At 32.1% G+C, this 26,065-nt stretch overlaps 2 protein-coding genes across 5 annotated transcripts; one reads left to right on the forward strand and one right to left on the reverse strand.

Annotated features, from left to right (window-relative positions):
- Window positions 1–64: 64 nt before the first annotated feature.
- Window positions 65–10,554, reverse strand: LOC140444890 (tRNA modification GTPase GTPBP3, mitochondrial). 4 transcript variants are annotated; one of them, XM_072536570.1, is made up of 6 exons: window positions 10,078–10,554; window positions 7,696–7,872; window positions 6,015–6,238; window positions 5,138–5,420; window positions 1,918–2,401; window positions 65–334 (listed from the first exon to the last, which is right to left on the reverse strand). In XM_072536570.1, the coding sequence occupies exons 1-6, from the start codon at window positions 10,130–10,132 to the stop codon at window positions 94–96; spliced, it is 1,464 nt and encodes a 487-aa protein (XP_072392671.1). In that variant the 5' UTR covers window positions 10,133–10,554; the 3' UTR covers window positions 65–93. The 4 variants fall into 4 exon arrangements, with proteins under 4 accessions (XP_072392671.1, XP_072392672.1, XP_072392670.1 ...); XM_072536571.1 differs by lacking the exon at window positions 10,078–10,554 and adding an exon at window positions 9,230–9,483; XM_072536569.1 differs by lacking the exon at window positions 10,078–10,554 and adding an exon at window positions 8,954–9,223.
- An 871-nt stretch (window positions 10,555–11,425) lies between these two features.
- CSN4 (COP9 signalosome subunit 4) lies at window positions 11,426–19,012 on the forward strand. Its single transcript, XM_072536573.1, has 6 exons — window positions 11,426–11,631; window positions 12,745–12,824; window positions 12,881–13,108; window positions 13,714–14,155; window positions 14,530–14,792; window positions 18,643–19,012. Exons 1-6 carry the CDS (start codon window positions 11,549–11,551, stop codon window positions 18,774–18,776), a joined length of 1,230 nt encoding a protein of 409 aa, XP_072392674.1. The 5' UTR covers window positions 11,426–11,548; the 3' UTR covers window positions 18,777–19,012.
- Window positions 19,013–26,065: the final 7,053 nt, after the last annotated feature.

The raw sequence follows: 26,065 nt of genomic DNA on the forward strand, positions 1-26,065 counted from the left end.
ATTGCTGATTAGGATAATACCGGACAAATGCCTACAGATGAAATGCGGGATGGAATAAAAAAATATTTTTAAAAGCGTATTTAATCAGACACATTATTTACCAATACAAAAATCTTTAAAAATCACATCTAATAAATCCTCTGTGGTTACTTTCCCTAATAGTTTTCCCAAATGTTTTAATGCTCTTCTTAGATGTTCGGCCATTATGACTAAATCTTGATTATGATTATCGCTACTCTCAATAAATAACCTTAAATGTTTCAAGCAATCAGTAAGATGCTGTCGATGTCTAATTTGGTTCATACTGGGATGTTCAGCGGTTGGTTCTCCACATCTAAAGAAATATAATGCTCCAGTTTGATAAAAAAAGTTTGGTTTATGATTAAAAAAAGCAATTAACATATGGTGTTATTCTTAAGAAAAATATGGTTGTCTGAAGTTACAAACAAATTAACTGAATTTTTTTAAACTTAAAGTAAGTACTAACTCATTACATAATTTGAATTTAGAAGTTAACTTTCATTGTAAGTGAGTCAGTATAACACACGCTGGTTTACATTCGTAATTTTATAAGTTTTAAACATGACACACTCACGCGTTACAATGTTATATAAATTATTTGTAAGCTGACCCGGTTGAATGTTATAGAAGGCGTACCACTTCAAAGGAAAGAAAAATGTATTAAGAACTATTTGCTGACAGAGGTTATGTTACCCGACGCATTGCGACTTACCACAATGTCAATGCATTAAAACCCCTAGATATTAAAGTGCAAAGATTATTAGCTGTGTTTTTCTTGGGAAATCTATGTTGAATCACAGTCGGGTTCCAGTTTGAGAGACAAATATATTTTTAGCAGCGTAAGGAAGCATTTCATAACTATGGATTCCCGTTCATTAGCGAACGATATGTGGTCATGACATCTTTTCACATCCTAGGCCGCTCTTATCCTCTAGTATTAGCTGCTGAGAAGTGTATTGTTCTTGTAATATGTACCCTAGATATGCAGCAGTCTTCTTTACCATCAACTAGTTTATGTTTGTCCACTGCTTAACGTAGTCCTCCCGTAAAATGTTTCACCTATTAAGATCTTGAGCTTATTGCAGTGGTTGTCGACACAAACTCTTCCATGAGGTATTTGTAACCTATAGGACGAAGTTCTGAAGATGGCATGTTACATGCCGAAAGTACTCCGTTGATTTTACTAAAAAATTTTACATACTATCAAGTTTTTTCACAACATACATCTGTTGCCAGTTTGATCTATATTTTAGAAGTGTGTACCAATCATAGTCGTTTCCCAATTTATATAATTTGCGTAGGTAGGGCAAAAAAAGTAGAACATAGTCAACCTTTTTTAATCAGCCCCGTGTCAGTTTCACGATATTTAAATTTTTTTCCTTGTCGCAATTGGGAGACCCAACTGGTCTCCCATTTCCTCTCTCGTTGGCTCTTTTGAGATTTCGATGTCTACTTCGTCTGCTTCTTTGCCCACTGTTCCCTCTTCCTCGTTTGTCTTTTCTCCAGTAGATTCCTCCGTTCAAGAGTTCCCGTAGTGATCTGTCCATATCTGCCTGTTATAACGACTCCGTCTTAATTTTTTATTCCTTTTGCTTGATCTTTGTATTTTTGGGTTTGTACTTGGGGGCAAGAATAATAGTTCGTACAAAATATCCATGTGACCATCTCGTTGTTTAAATATGATTTAAAGATCATACAAAAATATTCGCCAGTTCCTAGTTTATTTTTCGTTTTGTTAACGGGGTTTAAACTGAATGACACAATGTTGAAATAAATGCTTAGTTTTCTTCAATGAATAAAAAAAATCTTCAGAATTCTTAGTTTCTTAAAAATTTAGAAACCTGGAAAAAAGACTAAATACTGAAAATAAAAAATGTAAGAATAATTTATACTTACAAGTCTTTTAAATGCAACGAAATACTTTTTATTAGCGTAGGAACACCATACTCAGTAATACAGGAAATGCTTACACAGGTCTGCGAGTCAATATCAATATGTTCTGCAGAGAGATCAGCTTTATTAAAAACTAATATGCATTTTTTATTAAAACGTATATCGCACGTGTTTGAACTTTTAAGAAGATCCGATAATTTCAGCTTTTCTAAATAATCTACAAGGTAGTCTTTAAAACTTTTATCTGCATGATCGTTTTTCCAACGCAAATATCTCTCCGAATCAACAACTAAAATTACAAGATCAGACTTTTCGTATAGTTGTAGAGCTCTACTAATTCCCTCTCTTTCGACGACATCTATTGAATCTGACCTAAGACCAGCCGTATCTGCCAATACCAGGGGGTAGCCACCGATGTTTAAAGTTACTTCTAGAATATCGCGGGTGGTGCCTTCGATAGGGGTGACTATCGCCGCTGGACGATGACCTTAAAAAAATACTAGATGAACTACACAACTTTATTTATTTACACAGTTGAGTAATTCATTAGTCGGTATTCGTAATTTTAGATGTAAACACGTAATTAATTAAATAAGTAATGTCCTCCAGTATAAGTTATCTCGTTTTAAATAGTAGTAAATAAAACCGATATACCACAACTTAATATATATTTGATATCCTTCAACAGTCCAAGAGGTAGTTACAGTACATTCATCCAACTTATATCTCTAAACGATTAATGGAATTCGCAGAAAACCTTTCGTTGTAGTAAAAGCCACGGTAAACTCCACTGGTGTTTTCCATAATGTTTAACACTGCTAAATTTTAGGTATAAAATAAATATATGTGTCATTAACCCGTTGTTCATAGTTTTGCATATTTTGTTACATTTTTTTTAATAAATAGTATTCTTGCATAATGCTATTTAACGTAAATTTCTTTCACCTACTTCTTTAATAATTTTTTTCTGAAACAAATACTACCGTGCTAAGGATAATTTATATTCAAAGTACTAAAATATCACTTTTAATTTTTGTTAAAAAATACTTCGGAGTAAACTAGAACATTTTGTCAATTTAAATAGTGGTGGTTAGATTGACCATATGTCTGTTAGAGTGTACTGATTTTGAGACGGTTAAAAGTTAGGGTTTTGGTAAATTTAGTTAACTTTTGATTTTCAAATGAAAATACTTTTACTGAAAATAAAATAATTGTGGGAAACATTTTAATTTGTTTATGTACAGTTTCCAACCATTTCTAAACTTTTTATCAAACATAATTATAAATAAAATACAATCGACATTCCTAATGATCATCAGGCTAATTTGCTCAATGTGTTTAGGATATTTGTAAGCGGTTATATTATATTTTACCTCTCAAGCACAACAGTTAGATTTACCATGGAAAGAGACAATGGTGGACCTTTAAAGTCATTATTATTATGTATAAATCAACGCGTTTGTGACGCACTCGGGATAAGTGAAAGTAAGCTAAAAACTATTATAAAGACTGTCAGAGATTCTCAAGAAGATCGTACTGTGACTGAGTATCAAGAAGACAAGAAAACTACTCATAAACATTCTAGGAGCATTGACTTACCTGATGGAGAAAAATTTGAAATTCGCAATATTTTGTATCGAATGCGTGAAAACAATCAACATGTCAGTTTAGATACTTTACTGGCAAAATAAGAGAAAGACAAGTTTCTGAAATTAAGAGGACTAGCCTTTGGAAAGTGTTAAGAGATTTAAGATTTAAATTCAAAAAAGAAAATAATGGGTTACTTTTATGCGAAAGGAGTAGTGTGGTTCACAAAAGAATTAAATTTTTGAGAGAATATATTAGACTTAAATCTGAATATGCAACATTCGTATACTTAGATGAGCCATGAATATTTGCAAAGGGTAGAATTAAAAGAATTTGGCAAGACGACAGCATACAATCAATAAAACACAGATAGTGCAGGCAAGAGACAAATCATTCTTCATGCAGGAGGGAAAGAAGGCTTTATAGAAAACGCATATTTGATTTTTTCTTCAAAATCAAAATCTGTTGATTATCATGAAAACATATGCAGATATGTTTGTTAAATGGCTTGAGAAGAAACTGTTACCTAGTCTGAGTTAACCATCAGTTATAGTTTTAGAAAATGCACCTTACCATTCGGAAATTTTGGGGAAACAACCAAAACAGTCGTGGAACGTACCGAGCATAAAAAATTGGTTAGTTAAAAATAAAATCAATTTTCAGAAATACGCCTTCAAATCAGAGTTACTGGACCAACAGTTTATATAGTTGACCAAATTGTATCAAGTTATGGACATCAAGTACTACGGTTACCGCCGTATCGGAACACACATCGGTTACCATCGAACACATCTGGGGTATATGTAAAACGTATTATGATAATCACGTTGAATGCAGTGGATATAGTGACGATGCAGTTAGGGAAATGTGGAAAGAAGCTCTTACTGCCACTCCAGAAATATGGGCCAAAACTGTAAGTAAATGTGAAAAATTAATAGAAGAGTGGTGGATCCGGGAAAATAAAATTAATGAAATTAATCCAGTGATGATAGATTTACATAATGATAGCGGTAGTGAATTTAGTGACGATGATGATGATATATAAATTTAAATAATCAGTAAGTACACTATTATAATGTTTTTACAAAATAATTGTACAGCAGGTTAACCATTATATCTATATATTCATTATTAGCCAAATAAACAATAATATTTAAAATTCCTTTTGAATTTTTGCTCCTCATTGTATACAAATTAACTCTAACTGATAATACAGGCAAAAATATTGTAAACAAAGTAAGTAAGTAATTAAAAAGATTATGAAGAACTCCAGTGCAGTTTATCGTTCCTTTTACTACAATGAAAGGTTTTCTGCGAATTCCATTAATCATTTAGAGATATAAGTTGGATGAATGTACTGTACATAAAGAAGTATCGCCAATCAATTTAGGCATTAATATGGTGGCGATACGGGATATATTCATTCTAATTATATTACATAAATAATAAAGAAAAAACGGCATAAGAGACCTACAGATGAGAATAGGAAATCCTAAATACCAGGAAAACAACTAAAAAAGACAAATAGACGCAATGAAAGAAGTAGTAGATTTACATGTTTTATATATATAGCTATAAGTACTAAAGATAACAGTGATAAAATCAAAAAGAGTTTTAAAATAAACCCAAAACTTACATAGCAAGTTCAGAAGGCTGCTTTTTCCAACGTTCGGCTCTCCCAAAATGACTGTTCGTACACCACAACGCAAAATTTCCCCTTTCCTTCCATCAGCTAAATGCGTCTCAATATTTTTAGCCAACTTTTGAATATCATGTTTAACTGCGTCAATTATGCCAAAGTCCATCGTTTCTGTTTCATCGAAATCTATGTGGGCTTCTACATGGGCTACATTGCGAATGAGTGTCGTCATCCATTTGTTGTAGAGTTTGCTCAACGATCCTTGTGATTGTAGGTATGCCTGAAAACTGACTATGTTGTTACGGGTGTAAACGATGCTATGTAACTATTGTACCGAAGATGCTTATTTCGACGTAGCCTATATAACGGTTACATCTCGAGACGACGATGATCTGTGTTTGGGAACCTTCCGGATGTATCGACCGAGATGGAGATCGACGCGCTAATTCAAGTGAAGAGGTGGACTATTCCAGAATATTCCATATATCCAGAATAAAGAAAACCTTGTCGGTTTAGATAACGCGTCATAGCACTCCCGCAAATTTGTTTCCCGAAAAAATTGTGGAACAAACGGCAAATTAAGGATTGGCTAATTGAAAAGAATATTTTCTTCGAGGAAGATTACCTAAAAAATGAATTACTGGATACTGCAGCCGCATTTAGAGACGAGTACGACAAGTACAAAATTGAAACAATTGCGGAAAAATATGGCGTTAAGATTTTGAGACTGCCGCCTTACCATTGAAGCTTAACCCGATTGAGATGGTGTGGAGTCAAGTGAAAAGGTATGTGGCTTCAAACAACGTCGACTTTAAAGAGCAGTGGCATAATTATGTGAACCACGTCAAGAAAGTAGTATTTGAAGTATATTTACCTGCTTTCTTTGGGCTTCAGTTTCAGCTTGAAGCAAATCTGCCAAACCCTCGACTTCGGTGAGATCTAATTTTCCATTAAGAAAAGCTCTTCTAGTAAATTCTCCTGGTTCAGCCAATCTCAAATTGGAAATTGTTCTCAATGATTCTAGGACAGCATTGATAATTGCAACACCTCCATGAACTTGGAATTCCACACTGTCCTCACCAGTAAAACTTTTTGGTCCTTCAAAATGTAAAGTACATAAATTAATTTTATATAATTTATATATTTTTTTGCATAATCAAAAAGTTTTGCGGATTGTAACGTCATAAACGTCACATTTTTGTTATTTTTCGTTAAATAATTATTTTATTTGTTTCTTTCTATTTTATTCATTTATTAACCTCTTATATATATTATCACGATTTGCAAATTTGGACCTTTTATATGTTTAATTGATTTAATATGCCTTAGGTTTAATTTTGCAAAAACAAATTATTTTTTAAATTAAAATTTGATCTCAGGACTCCTTTTATCGTTTATTATAATAAGTGGCTTCAACGTATTCTTTAAGATAATTTTTTCTTTAAGATTCATTTTTTTATATCTGAACTAAAGGATTATATTTATTGTGAAATGAAATCACTGAATAAAATATTAAAAACCAAGTTAATTATGATCTAGTTATGATCGTGATTAAAAGTCTTTGTTGATTATCTGACAAACTAACATTTTATTTCCAAGAATTCTCTACTGGCTCCTTTTCTTCTTACAACTGTGATCTGCCCACCTTTTGCTTGTACTCTAAGTTGCTCTACAAATGCCTACTATCTCTTCTGCTTGTCAACGTCTCTCGCACACACTATCGCTGCAACAGTCCCTCCAAAAGCTCCTGGACTAAACTCCTATCTCACAGGAACAAAATTTTTTTCTAGTCAAAAGGATTTTCACTTAATCAACTAGTACCAAATATACTATACACCTGTTTGTTTATTACAGGATGTACTTTCGTTGTCCACTGCTACCAATCCTTGGGGCTCGTTCCAAATACACAAAACACCTTTCACAATTATTATTTGACAAGAACTCTGCCAACTTTCACTGCAGGATATGCAACAAAAACAACTTGCTTCTTCCGACATTCAAATCACAGTAATCTTCCTTTTCCCAGCAAAACATGACTTCCTTCACTTCAATCCCTCCTTCTCCTTCTCACCAATCAGACATACACATCCTCCATACCACGCCATCTCTTTCGACCAATCAAATTCTGTGACTTGTCAAACACAAGCTCAATGCTATTATGATATCACATAACCTTGGTATCCTTCTTTATTTTCAAAATTTCCATAAATAAGATCTTTTCTTTATTTCCAAGTTTCTAGAGACAATACAGCTAATACTACTTCGGTTATTGTACAACAAAACTTTCTAATTCTTTGTCCAATTTTTTTTGTAAACAAAAGACTTAAACCTTATATTCTAAAATTGTTATCTTTGGGCTATTAACATTAATCGTTTATGACAAACTCTCTATTGTTATCATATATTATCTTGCAAATATCTATTCTCCTATCTGCCTACTTTCTACTAAATTAGCAAAGCCATTACTCATTCAAATATTTGAATCATAAGTTTATTATTAAATGGTTCGTTATTGTCACTTTTTGACAAAATTATGTATACACTATTAAATTTACCTGGAAACCACAATACCAACCCTTTGTCTATCACTTCTCCATTTATATGATTTCTAATACTTTTTAAAATAGCTGTTCTTGGCTTTGGAGTTGATGATAAACCAGTCATTAATTTCAGGGCTGTTTCAGAATTTGAACCAGATATTCGAATTACTGCAACACCACACTTGCCATGACCTAAAATGTATATTAAAGAGACCATTTTTTATATAGGTATTCCTAATATGTTAGTATGTTAAAAGAAGATTGACAATAAATATTAATTTTTTATTTTTATTAAGAATCTATAATTCTGAAATTGCTGGTATTTCTCAAATGAATATACAGGGTGCAGCATTAATGCAAGAAAGTCCAATTATTCATTTGTGAAGAGATACAAAAAATAATATTTAGGTCAAAGTTAGAACACAAGTAGGACCAGACTCTGTATACTTGAAAAATATTTTCAAGTATACAGAGCCACCCATATTGATGAGGTGGTACAAACTTAACTTCTTTTTAATGAAATACTCTACATATTTGGACGCTTCTCGATGTTTCTGTTTTTTCAACATAAAATTTGGCAGTGTTATATGAGGTAATTTCAAAGACAATTAAGTTTTTTTTTATTAATTTCGTAACTAAATTAACACCCTGTAGAATTGTAGAGATTTGATATCAAAAAACAATTTTATTACAACTTAATCATAACTTAGAGGAGATTTTTGAGAAAGTCACAACAGCGTTTGTTGATATTTAGGGAAAGCTCTTGTTTTGCTGACACCAACGAAAAAATCTTTTTAAATCCCGCTGAAGCAGTTCCCAGTCTTGAACATTGTCAATTTTTCTAAAAAGCCTAAAATTATCAATATATAATAAAAAATTCTATTCAAGACACAGTTAGAGAAGTCCGTGTAAATAGCATGTACTTCACTTCTATCACTCCTATCTATTCTAAACCAGCAGATTATTTATAGTTGATCTTTTCGAGGGAAAACCATGTTACTCCTCACATACATATTAATAAACCTTGGTGTTAGTTAATGAGATACTTTACTAAATATATTATTTATAAAAAAAATAAAGCAGTTTATTCTTTCTTTTTCTCAACCTCCTTTGTCAGTCTAAGGCCTTCCCCATTCTTGTCAGTTGTTACTCATTATTTCTAAGACTAGACTAGACTAGTCTGTCGTCTAGAAAACTGGGATAGAATAGAAAAGAATCTAGTTATAATGATTTTTAATATATATTCAAGTGTTATTGTAAAAATTACGCTTACCAGATGATAAAGCAAAAATTGTGTCAGATTTTAATGAACAAATATTTCTCTTTGTATAATAAAGGATACTTTTACAAAATTTAAATAACATATTAATATTTTTGGGTAAAATCAAGCATTCCAAAGTAATTGATATACTTCTAACACAAAAATTCTTCTGATGTTTCTTCCAACGCTTTTTATATTCTGTTTTTGAATTATTTGGTTTTGTTCATATTTTCAAATAAATATTTGTTGGAAATTATTTTAAAAACATAAATAAATAGAGAACCTAACCTTACTTTTCTCACAGTTTTTCTTCCATACCTCCTTCCGTCCTTCCTCCTTGTTTAGTGTCTATCTTCACCATCGTCTTACTTTACTAAAATCTCTCGTTCTACACATAATCAGAATACAAAAATAAAAAACGACGGTTTCAAATTACCACTCGGCGGTATAGTATTTGATCACAATTTAATTGAATTCAAAGTATGAATAGGTACCTACTGCCAGGTAGGTACCTATATATATATACTATATATGTACTATATACTATATATATACTATATATATATACTGCTTACTTATATAGATTCTTTGAGTTGAGGTTGAGAGGTTCTGTAACTGTTTTGTTGTGGATCCATGTTCATTCATGGATTTTACTGTAAGCAATTTTTAATTCTTAATTACCCTTTCTAGAAATTTATAATTTCTCATCGGTTTTACTAGAAGTTTCATCGATTTTATGGGACATTCTCTGATTATTTTCATGAGTACTAGGCTGCTGACTGGAATTTGAATGCCTTTGGATTGCGATAGTCTCCATTCTCAATTAGATAGTTCTTGATCAACCACTAGAAACTTCATCACAGTCATCAAGCTTTTCGTGCAACTGCTTCACGATCAAATATTTTAGCAGCATTGTTGATCGTACAGTGTTAAATTTTAAAAATGTAATAAATAGTCGGTACACAAAACCTGATATATTTTTTTTAAAAAAGACAAGGTTTTTTTAATTTGGCTAAAGTGCTAATCTCGCCCAAGAACTTTCCTCCTTTATCCGGGCTTAGGACAGGCAACAAGAGCATTGAGGTAGTTAATCTACTCAATGATCTGGTAGGCGCAGTTAAAAAATCTTGACTTACCGAGATGTAAAACTACTAAGCTAAAATTAATATTTTCAACAAAAAATAAAATCATTAGGTACGTTTTCAGAAAATTAACTGAAAAGTCAACAAAGTCTTTATTAACTAAAAAAGACAAATATTACACTTCTTTACCAACACGCAACTTTATTAACATTATAAGGAATATTCTACGATATAACACTAAGGAAATTAAAGTCCTATAGTCTATAAAAAACAAAAGAACAAAAGTTTTTCTAATTGCTAACTCCCTGGATAACTATGAGTGTAGTGGTATGTGCAATTTTATGTTTATCATGCATATCTCTGGTTTATCATGATATGTTTATGATATTCTGCGACTGCTGGATAGCCCAAAATTGACGAAATGCCCCTGAAGATGCTCTAGAAAGCGAAAGTACTTGGGCAAGATTTTATTAATAAAACTGCTCGATATCTGCGTTTGTGCGTTTCATTTTATGAAAGTTCAGTTATTCAAAAGGTACCTGCACCTGGTAAGTACAAGCTGAAGATAGCCGCATCAAATAAAATATTTCGGTTTGGCAGTGTTGGTATGTTTCTATAATGCATGTTGTATGCTTCAAACATAAAGAGAGACAGCTTTTAAAAAGTGCATTTTGACTATACCATTTTATGAATTGCGCAACTTTTATTTTATATGAAACAATAACGAGTAAATATTTGTCTCTCGAGATTAATAGCAAACATCTGTTGCAATTTGGCAACTGCTAATTTAACGATTGCCAAATATATCCCCTAATCTATCAAAGAGTAATTGCCAAAAAAAAATTTTAATACTTAACTGCAATTAATCTCCAAAGAAACAAATATTCACTTATTCGTTTTTTATATAAATCAAAAATTGCAGAATTCATAACATAATATAAACAAAATGTACTTTTCTAATTCTAAAGCTTTATCTTTTGATATTTGAAGCGTACAGCATCTACATTGTAAAAATATGTCAACACTGCTAAACCGAAATTTTTTGTTTCGTGTTTGACATTTGCGGCTATAATCAGCTTGTACTTCTCAATGCATGTCTGTGACGAGGACGAGACGTCTCACGTCTCTATGTTTAACAATTGACAGGTTCATAGACGTCAGTTTATAGCTTTTGTAACAGGGTCAAATGTATTAAGCGTTTATAATGAAATACATAAAAAACCATAAGTCATAACGTTTTGCAAAAGTTATTCTACCATGGCTAGAAACGATGTAAAAATTTAAAGTTAAAACTAATTACCGATTTTCTTAGAAATGAATATGCAAAGTTTTAACTACCACAGACATCCGCCTATGATTTAAGTTAATTGTTGATAATTTCATGATGAAGATTTTGATTTTTGACAGTTGACTTAGCAGTGGCATGTTTTTTAAACAAGAAGGATTTTATCTAACTACTAAAATATAGTTAGATTGAAGAAATATAATTAAAAAAAGTATAGTGTGATAATATTTAAAAATAGCAATGTCCAATAAGGCTCTAAATTTACGTGTACAACTTCAGAACATTATAGCTTCGGGAGGATCTCACAAAGATCAAGCTGAAAAGTAAATATACCAAAAAAATTATTTTAAATTTATATTTTTAACCCTATTATTAATAATTAGAACTAATTGTGCAAAATACATGTGATAATAACAGTTAGGCCCTCTGATGTTAATCCTTGGTAAAGTAATTTCTTTACTTATGTTGTTAATTCCTCTCCTCCTTTTTATTAAGGTGTCATTTTAATTTTAAACTTATTTTGATACTTTTCTATGTAGTTTGTCTCCCTAGTTTTCAACGTTTTTCGCTCGAAATGATACATGTATTTTGCACATAATCCTTATTTTCTGTAATTTGTCACTGTAATTAAAGTAACTGGAGGGTTGTTTGTGTTTAACCTTTGAATGTATTTGTGAGTCCTTTTCTTTTATTACATTGAATTGTACATATACATTTAGTTTTTAGAAACAATACTATGAGTTTATTATTTTACGATTCCAAATCTTTATTCTAAATTTTTGTATGTATTTTCCATATTATTTAATTGACTAATTAAGCTGTAACTGTACCAAGAAAATAAAAAACTAATATGAAATTCATAAAAACACTAACTGTGTGTTCTTATGTAAAAAATATTATTTTCAATGTTTGTTTCGGTTATGTAGTTGGATGTTTTTTTGCCCTGTGTGCACCCGAAGCATGGAACCAGCTCAGATAAATTTGAAATAAAAAAATTTCTGGTGACTGCCAGTTTGCATTACTCAAGTTGAGGCTTCCATCCAGAAAAAGGCAGGCTGATATCTTTATTCCTTTTCATAGTACTAATTATGATGTAAATTAACTTCTTTTTCACTTAGTAAGTAATGGACATAGTTTAGGCACTCAAGTTTGATTCTGATATTTATTTTCATACTTAATATAATTAATCAAATGTAATGCCAATATTTTTTTACAATAAATAAATTGTTGTAAAACTACTAAAATCAGTTCGTAAAGGTCACTAAGTTCATTTATATCATGTCTTGATTGCCATAATACAAGAAAAAACTCATGGAAAAGCTAAATATGAATTGTTGAACTCATTAAGTCAGGTGACAATTTCTTGGTACTTACAGTGAAGATTGTGAACATGAATTTCTATTTATTTTTATTTATATTTAAAATTAATATTTTAGATATAGGTCCACCCTTGAAGGTATACTACAAGAGAGTGGTACTGATTTAATTGAATGCTTACAAACTTTTATTGAAGCAAGTAAGTTTTAAGGTAAATGTTAACATATTTTGTCAAACTAACTCGCTATGTTTTAGTTCTAAATGAAAATGTAAGTTTAGTAATTTCTCGACAAATTCTAACTGAAATTAGTGCACATCTAATGAAACTTAAGGATGATGTGTCAAAAGCTGTGTCACACTATATGTTAGATAAAGTTCAGCCAAGGGTGATATCTTTTGAAGAACAAGTAGCTAGCATAAGACAACATTTAGCTCTTATTTATGAAAGGAATCAAATGTGGAGGGAAGCAGCAGTTGTGTTAGGTATGTGAAACAAAAATAAATCTTCAAAAGTTAAGCTTTAATCACAAATAATTTATCATGACATATAAACATTCTATGTTGGTAGAAACCTTTTAAGTGAGTGTTGGACATGGAAAAAGTGCTTTAGTTTTTAATAAACGGATAATCCTCTGGATACTTTGCAAATTTGGTACCAAAATGTTCATAAAAAAATTTTTCCAAGTAAAATTTATATTTAATTTGTGATATCCCAGCTCAGTTTAAATATCACGATTTCTAGTTTTGACACAATATACTATGGAAATTTCTGCAAAAATTAAGATTATCTGAATTCCTCATTTTCACTATATACAAATTGAAGAATTTTTGAAAAAAAAACATGTGCTACTTGTACTTGTACTTGTTGGATAATTTTTTTCTAATTAAAAATCTGATAGATGTTTTGTTAATTATGTCTGTATTTTGTTAATTACTTTTCATGCAGTTTTTAATTAAAACCAGCTTAGAATAAATATATGATGACTAGAAACGAATTGATGAAAGTTGTGAATCTATGTGATGAACCATTATTTTGTGACTTTACCGCTACATGCTTACTGTAATCATAAAATTGTGTTTTGTTTTAGTCGGAATACCACTAGAAACAGGCCAAAAACAGTACACAGTTGATTACAAACTAGAGACATATTTAAAGATTGCCAGGTTATATTTAGAAAATGATGATCCTGTTCAAGCTGAGGCTTTCATAAACAGAGCTTCCTTACTACAAGCTGAATCCCGAAATGAACAACTTCAAATATATTACAAAGTTTGTTATGCCAGAGTTTTAGATTATAGAAGAAAATTCATAGAAGCTGCCCAGAGATATAATGAGCTCTCTTATAGAACAATAGTGCACGAAGATGAAAGAATGACAGCTTTGAGGAATGCTTTGGTATGTACTGTTTTGGCCTCAGCAGGACAGCAAAGGTCGAGGATGTTAGCTACTCTGTTCAAAGACGAAAGGTGCCAGCAGTTGCCTGCTGTTGGAATTTTGGAGAAAATGTATCTTGAAAGGATTATTAGGAGGTAAAAATGTTATTTAAAAAACACTTTACTTGAATTACTTTTATTACTTCCTTGAATTCCTAATTACTACAAAAAGCAGTAGTTTTTTCTGTTTAATGCTCTATTATAATATAGTTTTTGTTAAATAAAAATATGTGAAATTCTCAAGATTTTTCAATACATCTCTTCCAATTGTGGATTAAATGTATCTCTTTTTCCACAATATTGAAAAGTGAAAATAGAAATTTTTAAAATTTTCTTCATTTTAAAAATCCAATAGAGTAGTCTATTCTGAAATTGCTGACATTTTAAAAATTCCTCACTTATTAACTATTCTGATGTTTTGGCAATGCTGTGGGGTTCTGACTGTTTTATATTTTTTTTTGTTTTTTTAGATCTGAACTTAGAGACTTCGAAGCTTTACTTCAACCTCATCAAAAAGCTTCTACGATAGATGGTTCCACAATTTTAGATAGAGCTGTAATAGAACACAATCTATTATCCGCCAGTAAGTTATATAACAACATAAGCTTTGAAGAGTTGGGTGCTTTACTAGAAATTGTACCATCTAAAGCTGAAAAAATTGCCAGCCAAATGATAACTGAAGGTAGAATGAATGGCTACATTGATCAGATTGATTCGATAGTTCATTTTGAAAGTAAGTATATGTAGTTTTAAATATTGTAACTTGTTTTGCAAAAGAAGGCATGGAACTTGCTTATTACATGGAACCTCCCGTTTATTAGGGATCACCCAGTAACATCTATATGTAATGCTAAAAACTGTGATAAGTCACTTATCAACGCCGCATAACTATTGGCAACATAGGCTCTATTACTAACTTTACTTATAAATTGTTTTGTCCCATTTACTGATTCAATCTATAGTCAGATTCATAAAAAGAATTCAGTAGTGTCCTTGTGGCAAGAGAGATTGCTGTTTAAAAGTTTTATATATTAGAAGTAAATGTAACATTTACAACTTCAAGGCTTTTACAAATCACACAAAATTTAATAAAAACATTTTCCTTGAATTTTTTTTTACTAAATTATACAGGGTGTGACAATTTATAGTGTCAAATAAGTTTCGAGTATTTCAGTAGTTCTTGAACACTCTGTTTTTATATTGTTTGTTTTGTTTTTTTTTATTGTTTTGTCAATTAGATATCTATATAAACTAGCTTTAAAAAAGTATCTAATTTCTGCTTATGTCATGCATTGTTGTTGAACCACGATGTGTCCTAATAACTAACTTATATGGAACATACTATGTAAAAACAGGATAGGTATGAATAAGGTGTAACAAATAAATAACCGTGGATCAACTGAGAACATGACATAGGTCTGCACATACACACACATAAACATACACACATCTATCATGGACAATGAGTACAATAAACCAGCATATCAATATTTTATAGACCTGACAAAGGCTTTCGATTGTATCCAAGTCGAAGACGTCTTACACCTACTGTATAAAAGGAACATACCAATCGATATTATATAAACCATCGAAAACATCTACTTCTATAATCGAATACAGACAAAGATAATTGGAAAACTAACACAGTGTATACCTACAAAACAGAGTCAGACAGGATGACTCGTTAAGTCCACATCTCTTTAATATAATAATGGACGAAATAATACAAGCAGTAAGTAAAGGTCATGGTTACAGAGTGGCTTAGATATATGGGAATACATATAACTAGTTACGGAAATGTTAAAGAAGAAGTATGACAACAAAGCTTAAAAGGAAGTAATGACACAATCTGGAAGAATAAACACCCAAGACAAGACATAAAAACAAGAATCTATAAAGCAGCAATTAGACCTATATTAACATACACGGTGGAGACAAGACCTGACACATCTAGAACGAGACAAGACAAGAAACAACAGAGATGAAAATACTTCGAGGAATATCAGGAAAAAGTCTGTTGGATAGGGAGAGAAGCGAAAACATAAGAAGAGAATGCAATATAGAAGGCATAAATGGATGGGTGACAAAACGGAAACAGGAGTGGAGCGAACACAACGAAGAAGAAGAAGAAGAATGAGCAGATCACAGATAGTGCATCACAATAATTATCTTATTTAAGTAAAAACTTCTTTAGAGACGTTGTGCACTCTTTGGATGGAAAAAGGCATTGAATACGCGACAAATTTTTGCGACCGTCACTGCTACGCAAATTGGTCGCACACCTCTAGAACGCGGCAGTATGCAGCTCGTTACGGTTTCCACACGTGCGATAGTCTCAAATCGTTAAACATCAAAATATGTCTATCATGCTTGTGTCATATCCCTGCGTCGGTATTGGCGATGTCAACGAACTATAGGGGGCGCTTTGACAGATGATCAGCTGATCACGCACGTAGGAAAACAAAACAGAGCTTCCATAATCTTTGTAGGTGAATCATTGTTGTGTGTAAAAATTATCTGTATTTATTATTTTTTGTTAATGCAATGGCAAATAAAGAAATTGAAGTTAGTCTGCTCGATATTTTGAAATATATAGGAGACACAAAAAGACCTTTAAAAGAAGGCGAGGCCTTGTTAAAGGCTGGCCACGTTTTGTTGTGTGGCAAATATAATATGATATATTATTTCCTAAATACATATAAATAAAACACTTGGTTTTTTTATATCACTATTATTCCAAAATGGTACAATTTTTTTATGTTTGATTAGCATAAAAAACAAGCAATATTACGATTTGTTTACTGATCGAATAAGTAATTTATTTCTAACCTAAACTAACTAACTTTTTCTAATCTAAAGTCTTACTTAGCAGTTTGTCTTTAGTTACTATTATGACATTTAATATATTTACATATTGTAAATGTCCTAATAGTAACTAAATTATACAATATTATATTTACATTTTACTACTGATCACTTCTGTACAATAGGAGAACTTAACTTTAATATGAACATTGGTAAAACAAATATTAATACATTTAGGACTAGTTACATTAATTACAACAAATTAAGAAACTAAAATTGTGACACTTCAAAATAAAATAAAATAATGTACTTATGAAAAAAAAACGAAGGAATGTCATGTACGATCTTGTAGATTTTTGTTATGAGGAAAAAAGTGCATACTTATTCTTTCCGATCGATAATTACTGCATTGCGGTACAGAACAATACTTTTTAACATTTTGTTACCTTATTGTGCTTTATTTAATAATATTTAAAATGTTTATAACTATGTCATGTGTGTATAAATAAATACAAAATGTTTTGTTATCCTACGTGCACTAGTTCAAATTTTTACCGCACCGTGCCGTCTCTTTCGTTTAACATCGCCAATAGCTTCGTTCTGATATTCGCTACGGAAAAGATGAAGAATTGATGGACCAAAAAGAAGAATAATGTACAGTTGATAAAATGGTTCTGGTCTTGGCCAAGGTTCATGCTCGGCCGGTAATGCAGATTCAACGCTTACCCACAGTGACGCCAGAGTAGTTCAAATGTCTTGTCCTCTCTCGGCCAAGTGTCCCATACTCTGCGGCTACAACGAGCCAAATCCTAGCATATGACTCACAAAATGAAACGACGTGAGAAATAAATAAATTAGCCATGATAATGCTGACAATAATGATTGTGAAACAGTTGTTGAAATAACGGATAAAAGTTGATTTTGCTCCAGAAGCAAAACATATTAATATTAAAAATAATTGTTGGACTGGTGTAACAGCTTCTCCCCTAAAAATATGTGTTGATTACAGTATTTTCTCTATATAAATTAGTTGTTAGTTGGTTTGACTTTTTAATGATTTTTTATGGACCAATGTTGATGACAAATTTTATTATTTACCTCTTTGTTACGAAGTTTTATTAAAAGTTTGATCTGTTCAAATTAAGACATAACTGTATCTTTTGTCAAAGGAAACCTTTCAAAGAAATATAAATCATCATATTCATATCATTTAAACATTCATTCTTTTCCCTGTAAAGTTTTGAGTGGCGTACATAAATAAATTCATTTTTGGGTTAATTCGAATTTCAAGAAGTTATCAGCATCATTTTAAATTTGAAAAACATAACATTTTAAACAAACTTAAAGAAGATTTTTAGAATTTTGATTATAATGTATAGTTGACAGATTTCTACCATTTAAGTTAAAGTTGGGTCGCAGTAGGTATTATAAAATTGAAATTTATGCTTCAAGTGGACCTTTAATTTATTTAATGTTCACTTTAAATTGATTATGATATCGGGCGTTATTAAACCGACGAATTTTATGTTGTTATTAATTGGATTGGATGACATTTATGACTTATGACATTTCTGATGAATTTTGACGTTTGAGAATCGTTACGACTTGAATTTTATTATCGATCTTTTATTTTTCTCTCTGTCTGACAGACCACTGTAGATCTATCTTGTAAGATACCGGAGGCTTTTTCATAATTTTATAACGTAAGAAGGCGACTTTGACAGTCGTAGTAGTTAATTTCTTAGAGCAGTTTACTTATTTGTTATTTTTTGTTTTAGCGCGGGAGACGTTGCCACAGTGGGATAAACAAATTCAGTCCCTTTGTTACCAGGTTAATTCGATCATCGAGAGTATCTCAAAACATCATCCAGAATGGATGTTGAAGGTAATGGATGAGCAGATGGTGTCCTAAACTCCTGTCGATGAAACTAGCAGATATATTATGTTTTTAATTGTCACCATTTAAATTGAACGGTATATCGGTTGATGAGTCTATCCTTTAAAAGAGATATTTTTATTACAATTTATCAATAATAAAGATGACCGTATTAGAAAAGCTTGTGTTCTGTATAAATAAACAATAACAGTTTTGTGTGACTTGTATTGAGATTTAGTTCATAAATATATATCATATAGTTTAAAAAATGTTTTCTTTTCCTTCATTATGTCCGCTATCGAACGTTGGAATAATAATGTTGTTTGTGTCAGCTCGGAATAGATTAGCAAAGATGTCTTGTGATACCAGAACATAACGCTCGAGGGTTCCGGACTAAACTGCTTCTTCTGGAGGCGATTTAACCCTTTGACCAAAAAGATTTTTCGTGCAGTACGAAAATCTGAACGTAGACAGTCACAACTTAAGTATAGTTCGTCCCAAACCCTTCTTTCAGTGCGTCATAGTTGATCGAATTCTCTCAACACATTAAGCTAGAAGTGACAGAAAAAAACGTGAGTCTGTGATTATTATACATAGAACTTAGAAAATTATTTATCGTAAAGCTAATTGTACTTACGGATGTATAATTGGTTGGAGTTTAGAATACGTTAAATAGATATCCAATCAATGATGCGCATAAATATAATTTGACGCAAATTGTCTCGATAGTGACAGTACTTTCACAATGTCAACTGATAAAATGATAATTGTCATTCCAGGTTAGTATTATCAGACATTTTACAGCGAAAATTTAATTTTGTATTTATGTGTATTGTCATAAAAATATTTTAAATATGCCGAGATATATCGAGAAAGAACAAAGACTAATAATAAAATTAGTAAATTATTTTCAATTAGAAAAAGACAGATTACCATCCTGCAACTGTCAAATTTAACTCTAAAATGTCATGCAATAATTCTCGACATTCTTAAAATCCTATATGACGTCAAAATTAGTGACGCACTGAAAGAAGGGTTTGGGACAGACTGTAAACAGATTTTTGGAACAACACCGTGAAAATGTTTTCGATTCGTGAGTACCATATTATGTTGATTATTTATGGAGAAGCGCAGTGTAACAGTAATTTAGCTGTACAAATTTAATCCGAGAATTTATGTATATTGGAATGTCAAAAAACGTTGTTTATAGAACATTTAGGGAACAACTTCTACATCCATACCACTATCAAATAGTACATACAAGAGTAACAACAAGGTTTAAGTTTAGATTTACTCTACAATTAACATTTTGTAGGTGGTTTCAAGATACACTCATCAGAGAACCTAACTCCATCTAAAGTGTTATGTTCGCATGAAGCATGTTTCACGAGAAACGAAAATTTAGCATATTTTGCAATCACCATGTTAAGTAATCTTGCTAGGTTTATTAACCTATTGTCATTTGATTGCTCATGGAGACTGTGCCTACCTATTGTGGGTCGGAATTGCTGTTTTTTTCCAACTTTGGCGTTTAGGTCTCCATAGATTATTTTTATATTATTTTTTGGGCATAACATATGCGGACTCTAATTCGTCCTAAAACTCTTCTTTAATTTCCTCTTCTTTTTCTTCTGTCGGGGCATGCGCATTAATTAGACTGTAGTTAAAGAAACGACCTTTAACTCTTAAAATGCACATTCTTTACTCTCTTGTTTACTATGAATCCTGTGCCCAAGACGTGATCTTTAGGATCGTAGCTGTAGAAAATCGTATGGCTTCTTTTCTTCCAATACATTGTTTCCAACCCACCTCATTTCTTGTATGGCAGTTATGTCTATTTTGTATCTGTCTAGTTCATTTAGGAGATTTTGGAGAGCTCCCAATCTATATAAGGTTCGAATATTCCATGTCGCAACCCTCAAATCGTGTTCCTTTTTCTCGCACAGTCGTCGTCGTTTGATCAGTCCGGCTTTTCTTCCTTGAACGTTCATAACTCATGGTTTTTCTAGGAGAAGGTAGTTAACCTTCAGCCCAACCCCCTATTCGTCGAAAACTCCCTTCTTCGTCAGCCCTGACCCCACCTTCCACTGGGGGTTTGTTACCCAATCTCCAGTGGGGTTGCTCAGGTTACCGGCGTGTACCAACTTGGAGGTGAAGATAGGAATTGAGTAGGATAGGCTAAGTGATGCCAACAGGATACGGCATCATGTATTGCGCCTCACTACCCCCTTTACACACCATATTGGGATTAAAAATGTTTAATAAAAATTAATTAAAAAATCTACATTTCTAAGAAATAATTTTACTTAATTGATTATTAGGGGAGCGCCGGTGGTGGGGGGTTTTGGACAATATTTTAATAAACAATAATTATGGCGTAGACATGGATAAAATTTTGAAATCATACTGATTAATATATGTCTCCTCACTATATATTTGAATAGTTTGTTTACAAATATAACAATGTGAATGAAATATTCGCATATACATACTTGAGGTAATGTGTACAAACCCTCCCGAATGACCGTAAGGGTCTGGACAATAAACGAATAACTACAACTATATTACTTAAGGTTTTTATTCGCCAAAAAAAGTTTTAGATATCAATGAAACAAACAAAATATTCATTATTAAAATAAACTGTACTGGGAAAGATCAATGTTAAAATATATTATGTCTTTATATCTAGCACTTTGATCTGTCAAAGGATTTGGTAACCTTACAATCACTTTTTCGTATATTAAAAATGCTGGAGGCTCTTCACTAACTATAAACTAGTTGGAAGCAACTTGCTTTTTCAACAATTTTATTGTAGGCATCTACAACAACTTCTTCAATTTTGGCTGCATAATTTCGAACCGATTTTTTTCCAAACACCTTACAAACCACGAAACTATCAATTCGAAGTCTATAAAGTAGTTATAGTAAGGTCCTCATCCTGATCTTCATCATTTTCCAAATTTAAATCTGAAGATCAGTCTTTGTAAATCACTTCTTCCTCATCGGAAGAAGACTCGCTCATTACTTTCCTCTTTACCATCTCTATTTTTTTTTTATTAATTTGTGGTGTCTCTTTTTTCAATTTCTTTTCTGCAATTGCATTGCGTTCCGGAGTGTCGGTTGCTATTATGGCTGTTCTTTTTAATAGATCTTTTTTAGTTAATTTTCTTTCTGGAGCTTTCGGGTATGGTTTTATTTGGGATGGATATAAATAATCTTTCTTGTGCTTACTTTGAACTGGAGTGTTTGAAATGTGAAATTTTGATTTGAAAATTCACTTGATGAAGAAACATTGGGGTCTTTTGATGTTGAAGGAACCATTCTATCTGTTACAGACGAGCATAGAAAGTCTTCTTTACCAAAAATATTTTTATCCAATAGCTAAAGTCCAGTGCAACGAAATCCAGATTTTATGTTGGAAGGAGTTGCAGATCGATCCCAAGCTTTCATACATATTGGTGCAAGGACATAAATTGATAATATCTTCCCTGAATGAGAGAGTATCCAGTCATCTGCTCCTTGATTGAAACACCTTTTAAATGGTGCACAAACAGTCCTATCTAATGGTTGCAATTTGTTAGATGTGTGGGGTGGAAGAGCTAGAATTGTAATTCCATTATCTTTGCAGTAATTAATAGCAGAAACAGATAAATGGGATTCATAATTATCCATTAATAAAATATAACTTGGCGTTCTTTAGAACACCGAACATAAGTTACAAATTGCTCTAAAACTTTTAAAAAATTATCACTGGTCATCCATCCAGATGAATGCACTAAACCGGTGGCACCATACTCTTCTGGAAAACCATTTAGCATTCTATGTTTGTCAAATTTCTTCCTTGGAAACACCCACACTGGTGGAAGTGCTTTTCCATTCGCTCCAATAATATTCACTTGAATAATCAGTTCTCCTCTCTCACGCGACATTCTTTACCAACTTGATGCTGACATTTAGTACCAACTACGTTTTGAGGCACAGTGAAGCTTTTTTAGAATCTCCTCTAATTTACCTTGAAATTTACTTACTGTAGATTTATTGAAACTGGAAATTCTCATTAGGCTTGTATTTTCCGGGGTTCGTAAGGATAGTTCAGATTGCCGACTTAAAAATCCTGTAAACCAGTCCTTCCCAGCTGATTTGTTTACTTTTCAAGGCTCTGGAAATTTGACTTCGTTTTTTTCGACAAATTTGTATGCTAATCTGCGAGTCGCTTTTTTAGTTAAATCATAGTACATATTAGAACAGAACATTTTTTAAGTAAGGTATAGCGCAAGGGAGGCTTCCATTTCATTAGAAAATACTTGGCATGTGACAAAATGTAGAGAGAATGTCGTATTGCCAATTCCTACTTCTCTATGCTGTTAAACGCTTTTTCTGATAGAAACCTTTTCAGATAAAACATCAGCTGTTGCACTTCGCATGGCTTCTTCGGGAAATCGTCCTTCGGTTAGGCGCTTATATTACGTTATATTTACGCTTGTTGTCGAGTGCCTAGTGTGATGGGAATTATGAGAGTGTCCAATGCCTCCCGCTGTTCAATCCAAACCCTCCCGGAGCTCCCCTACTACCTACTATGTCCGAAAGGGAATTGTTTTATGGTTGATTAAATAGAAAATAAAAACTGAAGAAATAATCATGGTCTCCGTTTTGTACATATATAGTAGTGTTTGTCTTTCTTTGAATAAATAATTTCAAAAAATATTAAAACTTACAAACACCCATTGTATAAACAGGATGTCACAATTTCGTAGGCGAATATGAACTTGACTGTGACCCAACGAAAAAATTTTCTAAACATCGTGAAAATTCATAAATATTCACCATATTTTTACCTTAACAGATTGCAAGCGTTATCTAGTTTACCGATAAAGAATTCAAATAAATTTATTCCATCTTTAAGACGTACCTTTTCACTTTCAACCAGCATGAATATTGATTATTCGATTACGTTTTCCGATTGCATGCTTAGAATCATGGTCACTTTCGTTCTCGACGGTGATATAATCATATTAAATGAACCAAAACCATTTGCTTTCCCCTTCGTTTTAAAGGGTTAAAAAGTAGCGACAGGGTTGTGGTTTGAATTAATTGCAAATATTGAACATGTAGTCGAATGCGTGTGCTACTTTTAGGGTTCTTTACTGGTATTACTTCCGGTTAGCTGTACGTTGTTTACCAAATGAAAACTAGAACTCGTGTGATTTTTTAATGTATCTTTCAAGGTAAAAAGAAGGTATTACTATTGCAGAGATGGATTATGTAGATATATGTATAGTTTATGTTATATCGTTGATTATGAGTATTTTAAGACTGAAATAAATAGTAAGTACAAAAATAGAAAGAACAAAAATATGGAAAGATTCGGCTTTCCCTCATTAAACTAAAATCATAAAAACATTGATATTACCTAAAACTACTTGATAAATATTAAAATTGACAAAAACCAAGTATTTTTTACGGAGTACAGGGGCGTAAAGATAGGCAAAATAAATCGGGTAACAATTGGAAACAGGAAAAGTGAGGGCAAAGAGGAAAGGTTTTCTTCAATTATAGTATTCGTTATTATAATACAGTTTGGGATGTACAAAAACCTCGTTGTCGAATTCACAATGTATGTTTGATAATAAGACAAAAGAATAGTTCTGTTTTCTTCTTTCAAAAAAGAGAAAAAATCGATTTTCTCTAACATACGCATTTTCATTGAACCACTTCCTTAATTTGCGCTCTTTGATTGGTTAGTGATCTCGCATTTCTTGCCCATTCTACGTAGTACCTCAATATTAGTCATACAATCTACCCATGAAATTTGTAAGATGCCTCTGTTACACCACATCTCGAAGGCCTCGAGCTTTCCTAAAGAAGCTTCAGAGAGCGTACATGCAGCTATTCCGTATAATAATGTAGAAAATACATAGCATCTGATGATAGAGATTTTGGTAGGTTCTAAGTGGTAAATCGTGACTTCTGAAAAGATACTTCATCTTTACGAACGCTGATCTTGCTTTCCCTATATATACTTTGTTTTATTTCAGTAGAGTGGTCCCATTGACTGTTCCACTGAGCTGCAACTACCACTCTCTTAGGTTTCTTAACCAGGAAATTCTTCGTCTTCCTATGGATCTTTTACCCTTGATTTTACCTTGCATTAAAAGCCTTAATATCTCATATTTTGCACCTCTGGTAATGTGGTCTTGTTTTGATGTACCTACTTTATGACCTCGCAATCCTTTTGTAGCCTTTTTAACACTTCTGCATTTGTAACTCGTTGGGTCCATGGTATTTTCAAAATCCTTCTATAGCACCACATCTCGAATGATTCTTTATATTATCTCTCAACTTCTTTATATTATCCACTTTTAGTGTCCAGCTCTCCATATCATACAATAAAGTCGAGAACACGTAGCCTTCCTACTGTATGTTGCTCAGAAATAATCATGCACTTGGTTTTCTTAACATTCATTTGTAGTCCAAATTTTATACTGACTTGATGTAATCTATTTACTAAGCGTTGCAGTGTTTCTAGATTGTCTGCATAAACAGCGGTGTCGTCTGCGAATCTTATGTTGTTCAAGGTTTTTCTGTTTATGGATATACCCTGTTGTTCCTCTGATATTGCTTCCTTGAAAATAGCTTCGCTGTACAGGTTACAGGGACAGGGACAGCACTCAACCCTGTCTAACCACTTCTTTTATCATAAATCGGAACAGGTCAAATCTACCAGAATTATAGAATTATTTCCACTATATCTGATTTTGATTTCGACTTAAGAACGGAGATAAATCAAGGCTTTAATATTTCTGTACATACATATATTTGTATTAAACATTTTTAAGTAGATCTGAATATAACAATTTTAAAAGTTAAAATTATCCTTCGCAATACCATTGTTTCACTCATATTCGTAAAAGCAAACATCTCAATTTGATTGCTTTTACGCGGCGACCCTTCTATATTATTCTTAGCAGCCTTCCTTCCACACCATTGCTGCTACTTATACACCCAATGCGAAAACCCTGTTGAATCACTAATTGGTAAAATTTATTATCTGATGATTCATCGTCGTGTGTACCGGAAAATTTAAATGGCTCACCTTTATCACGCTCAGATATACCTACAAACAGAATATAAAACATAATATTATTTATTATTTAGCAGCAAAAATCCATCAAAATCCTAGTCATAAAAGACCTGAAGCGGCATTTGTTTTAGAGAGAGAATAAGAATAAATTAAGAATCTATATAGGTAACTAAAATTAACTCAATGATTTGTCAACCCTCGTAAAACAATATTGACCTTTTAAATGATAAATATTTGTTATTAT

The sequence above is a fragment of the Diabrotica undecimpunctata genome, chromosome 7 (assembly GCF_040954645.1).
Source record: "Diabrotica undecimpunctata isolate CICGRU chromosome 7, icDiaUnde3, whole genome shotgun sequence".
In the NCBI taxonomy this organism is placed as follows: domain Eukaryota; kingdom Metazoa; phylum Arthropoda; class Insecta; order Coleoptera; family Chrysomelidae; genus Diabrotica; species Diabrotica undecimpunctata.

Bases quoted from the DNA above. Each gene is read 5' to 3' on its own strand.
- LOC140444890 (XM_072536569.1), bottom strand. From the start codon at position 9,044: ATGTTATTTAAATTTTGTAAAAGTATCCTTTATTATACAAAGAGAAAT. The intron at 2,402-5,137 runs GTAAGTTTTGGG...TATTTTTTTAAG, and splicing joins CAGCCTTCTGAACTTGCTAT to GTCATCGTCCAGCGGCGATA. The intron at 335-1,917 runs GTAAGTATAAAT...ATATTTCTTTAG, and splicing joins TCGTTGCATTTAAAAGACTT to ATGTGGAGAACCAACCGCTG.
- CSN4 (XM_072536573.1), top strand. From the start codon at position 11,549: ATGTCCAATAAGGCTCTAAATTTACGTGTACAACTTCAGAACATTATA. The intron at 11,632-12,744 runs GTAAATATACCA...TTAATATTTTAG, and splicing joins CACAAAGATCAAGCTGAAAA to ATATAGGTCCACCCTTGAAG. The intron at 14,793-18,642 runs GTAAGTATATGT...TTTTTGTTTTAG, and splicing joins TTCGATAGTTCATTTTGAAA to CGCGGGAGACGTTGCCACAG.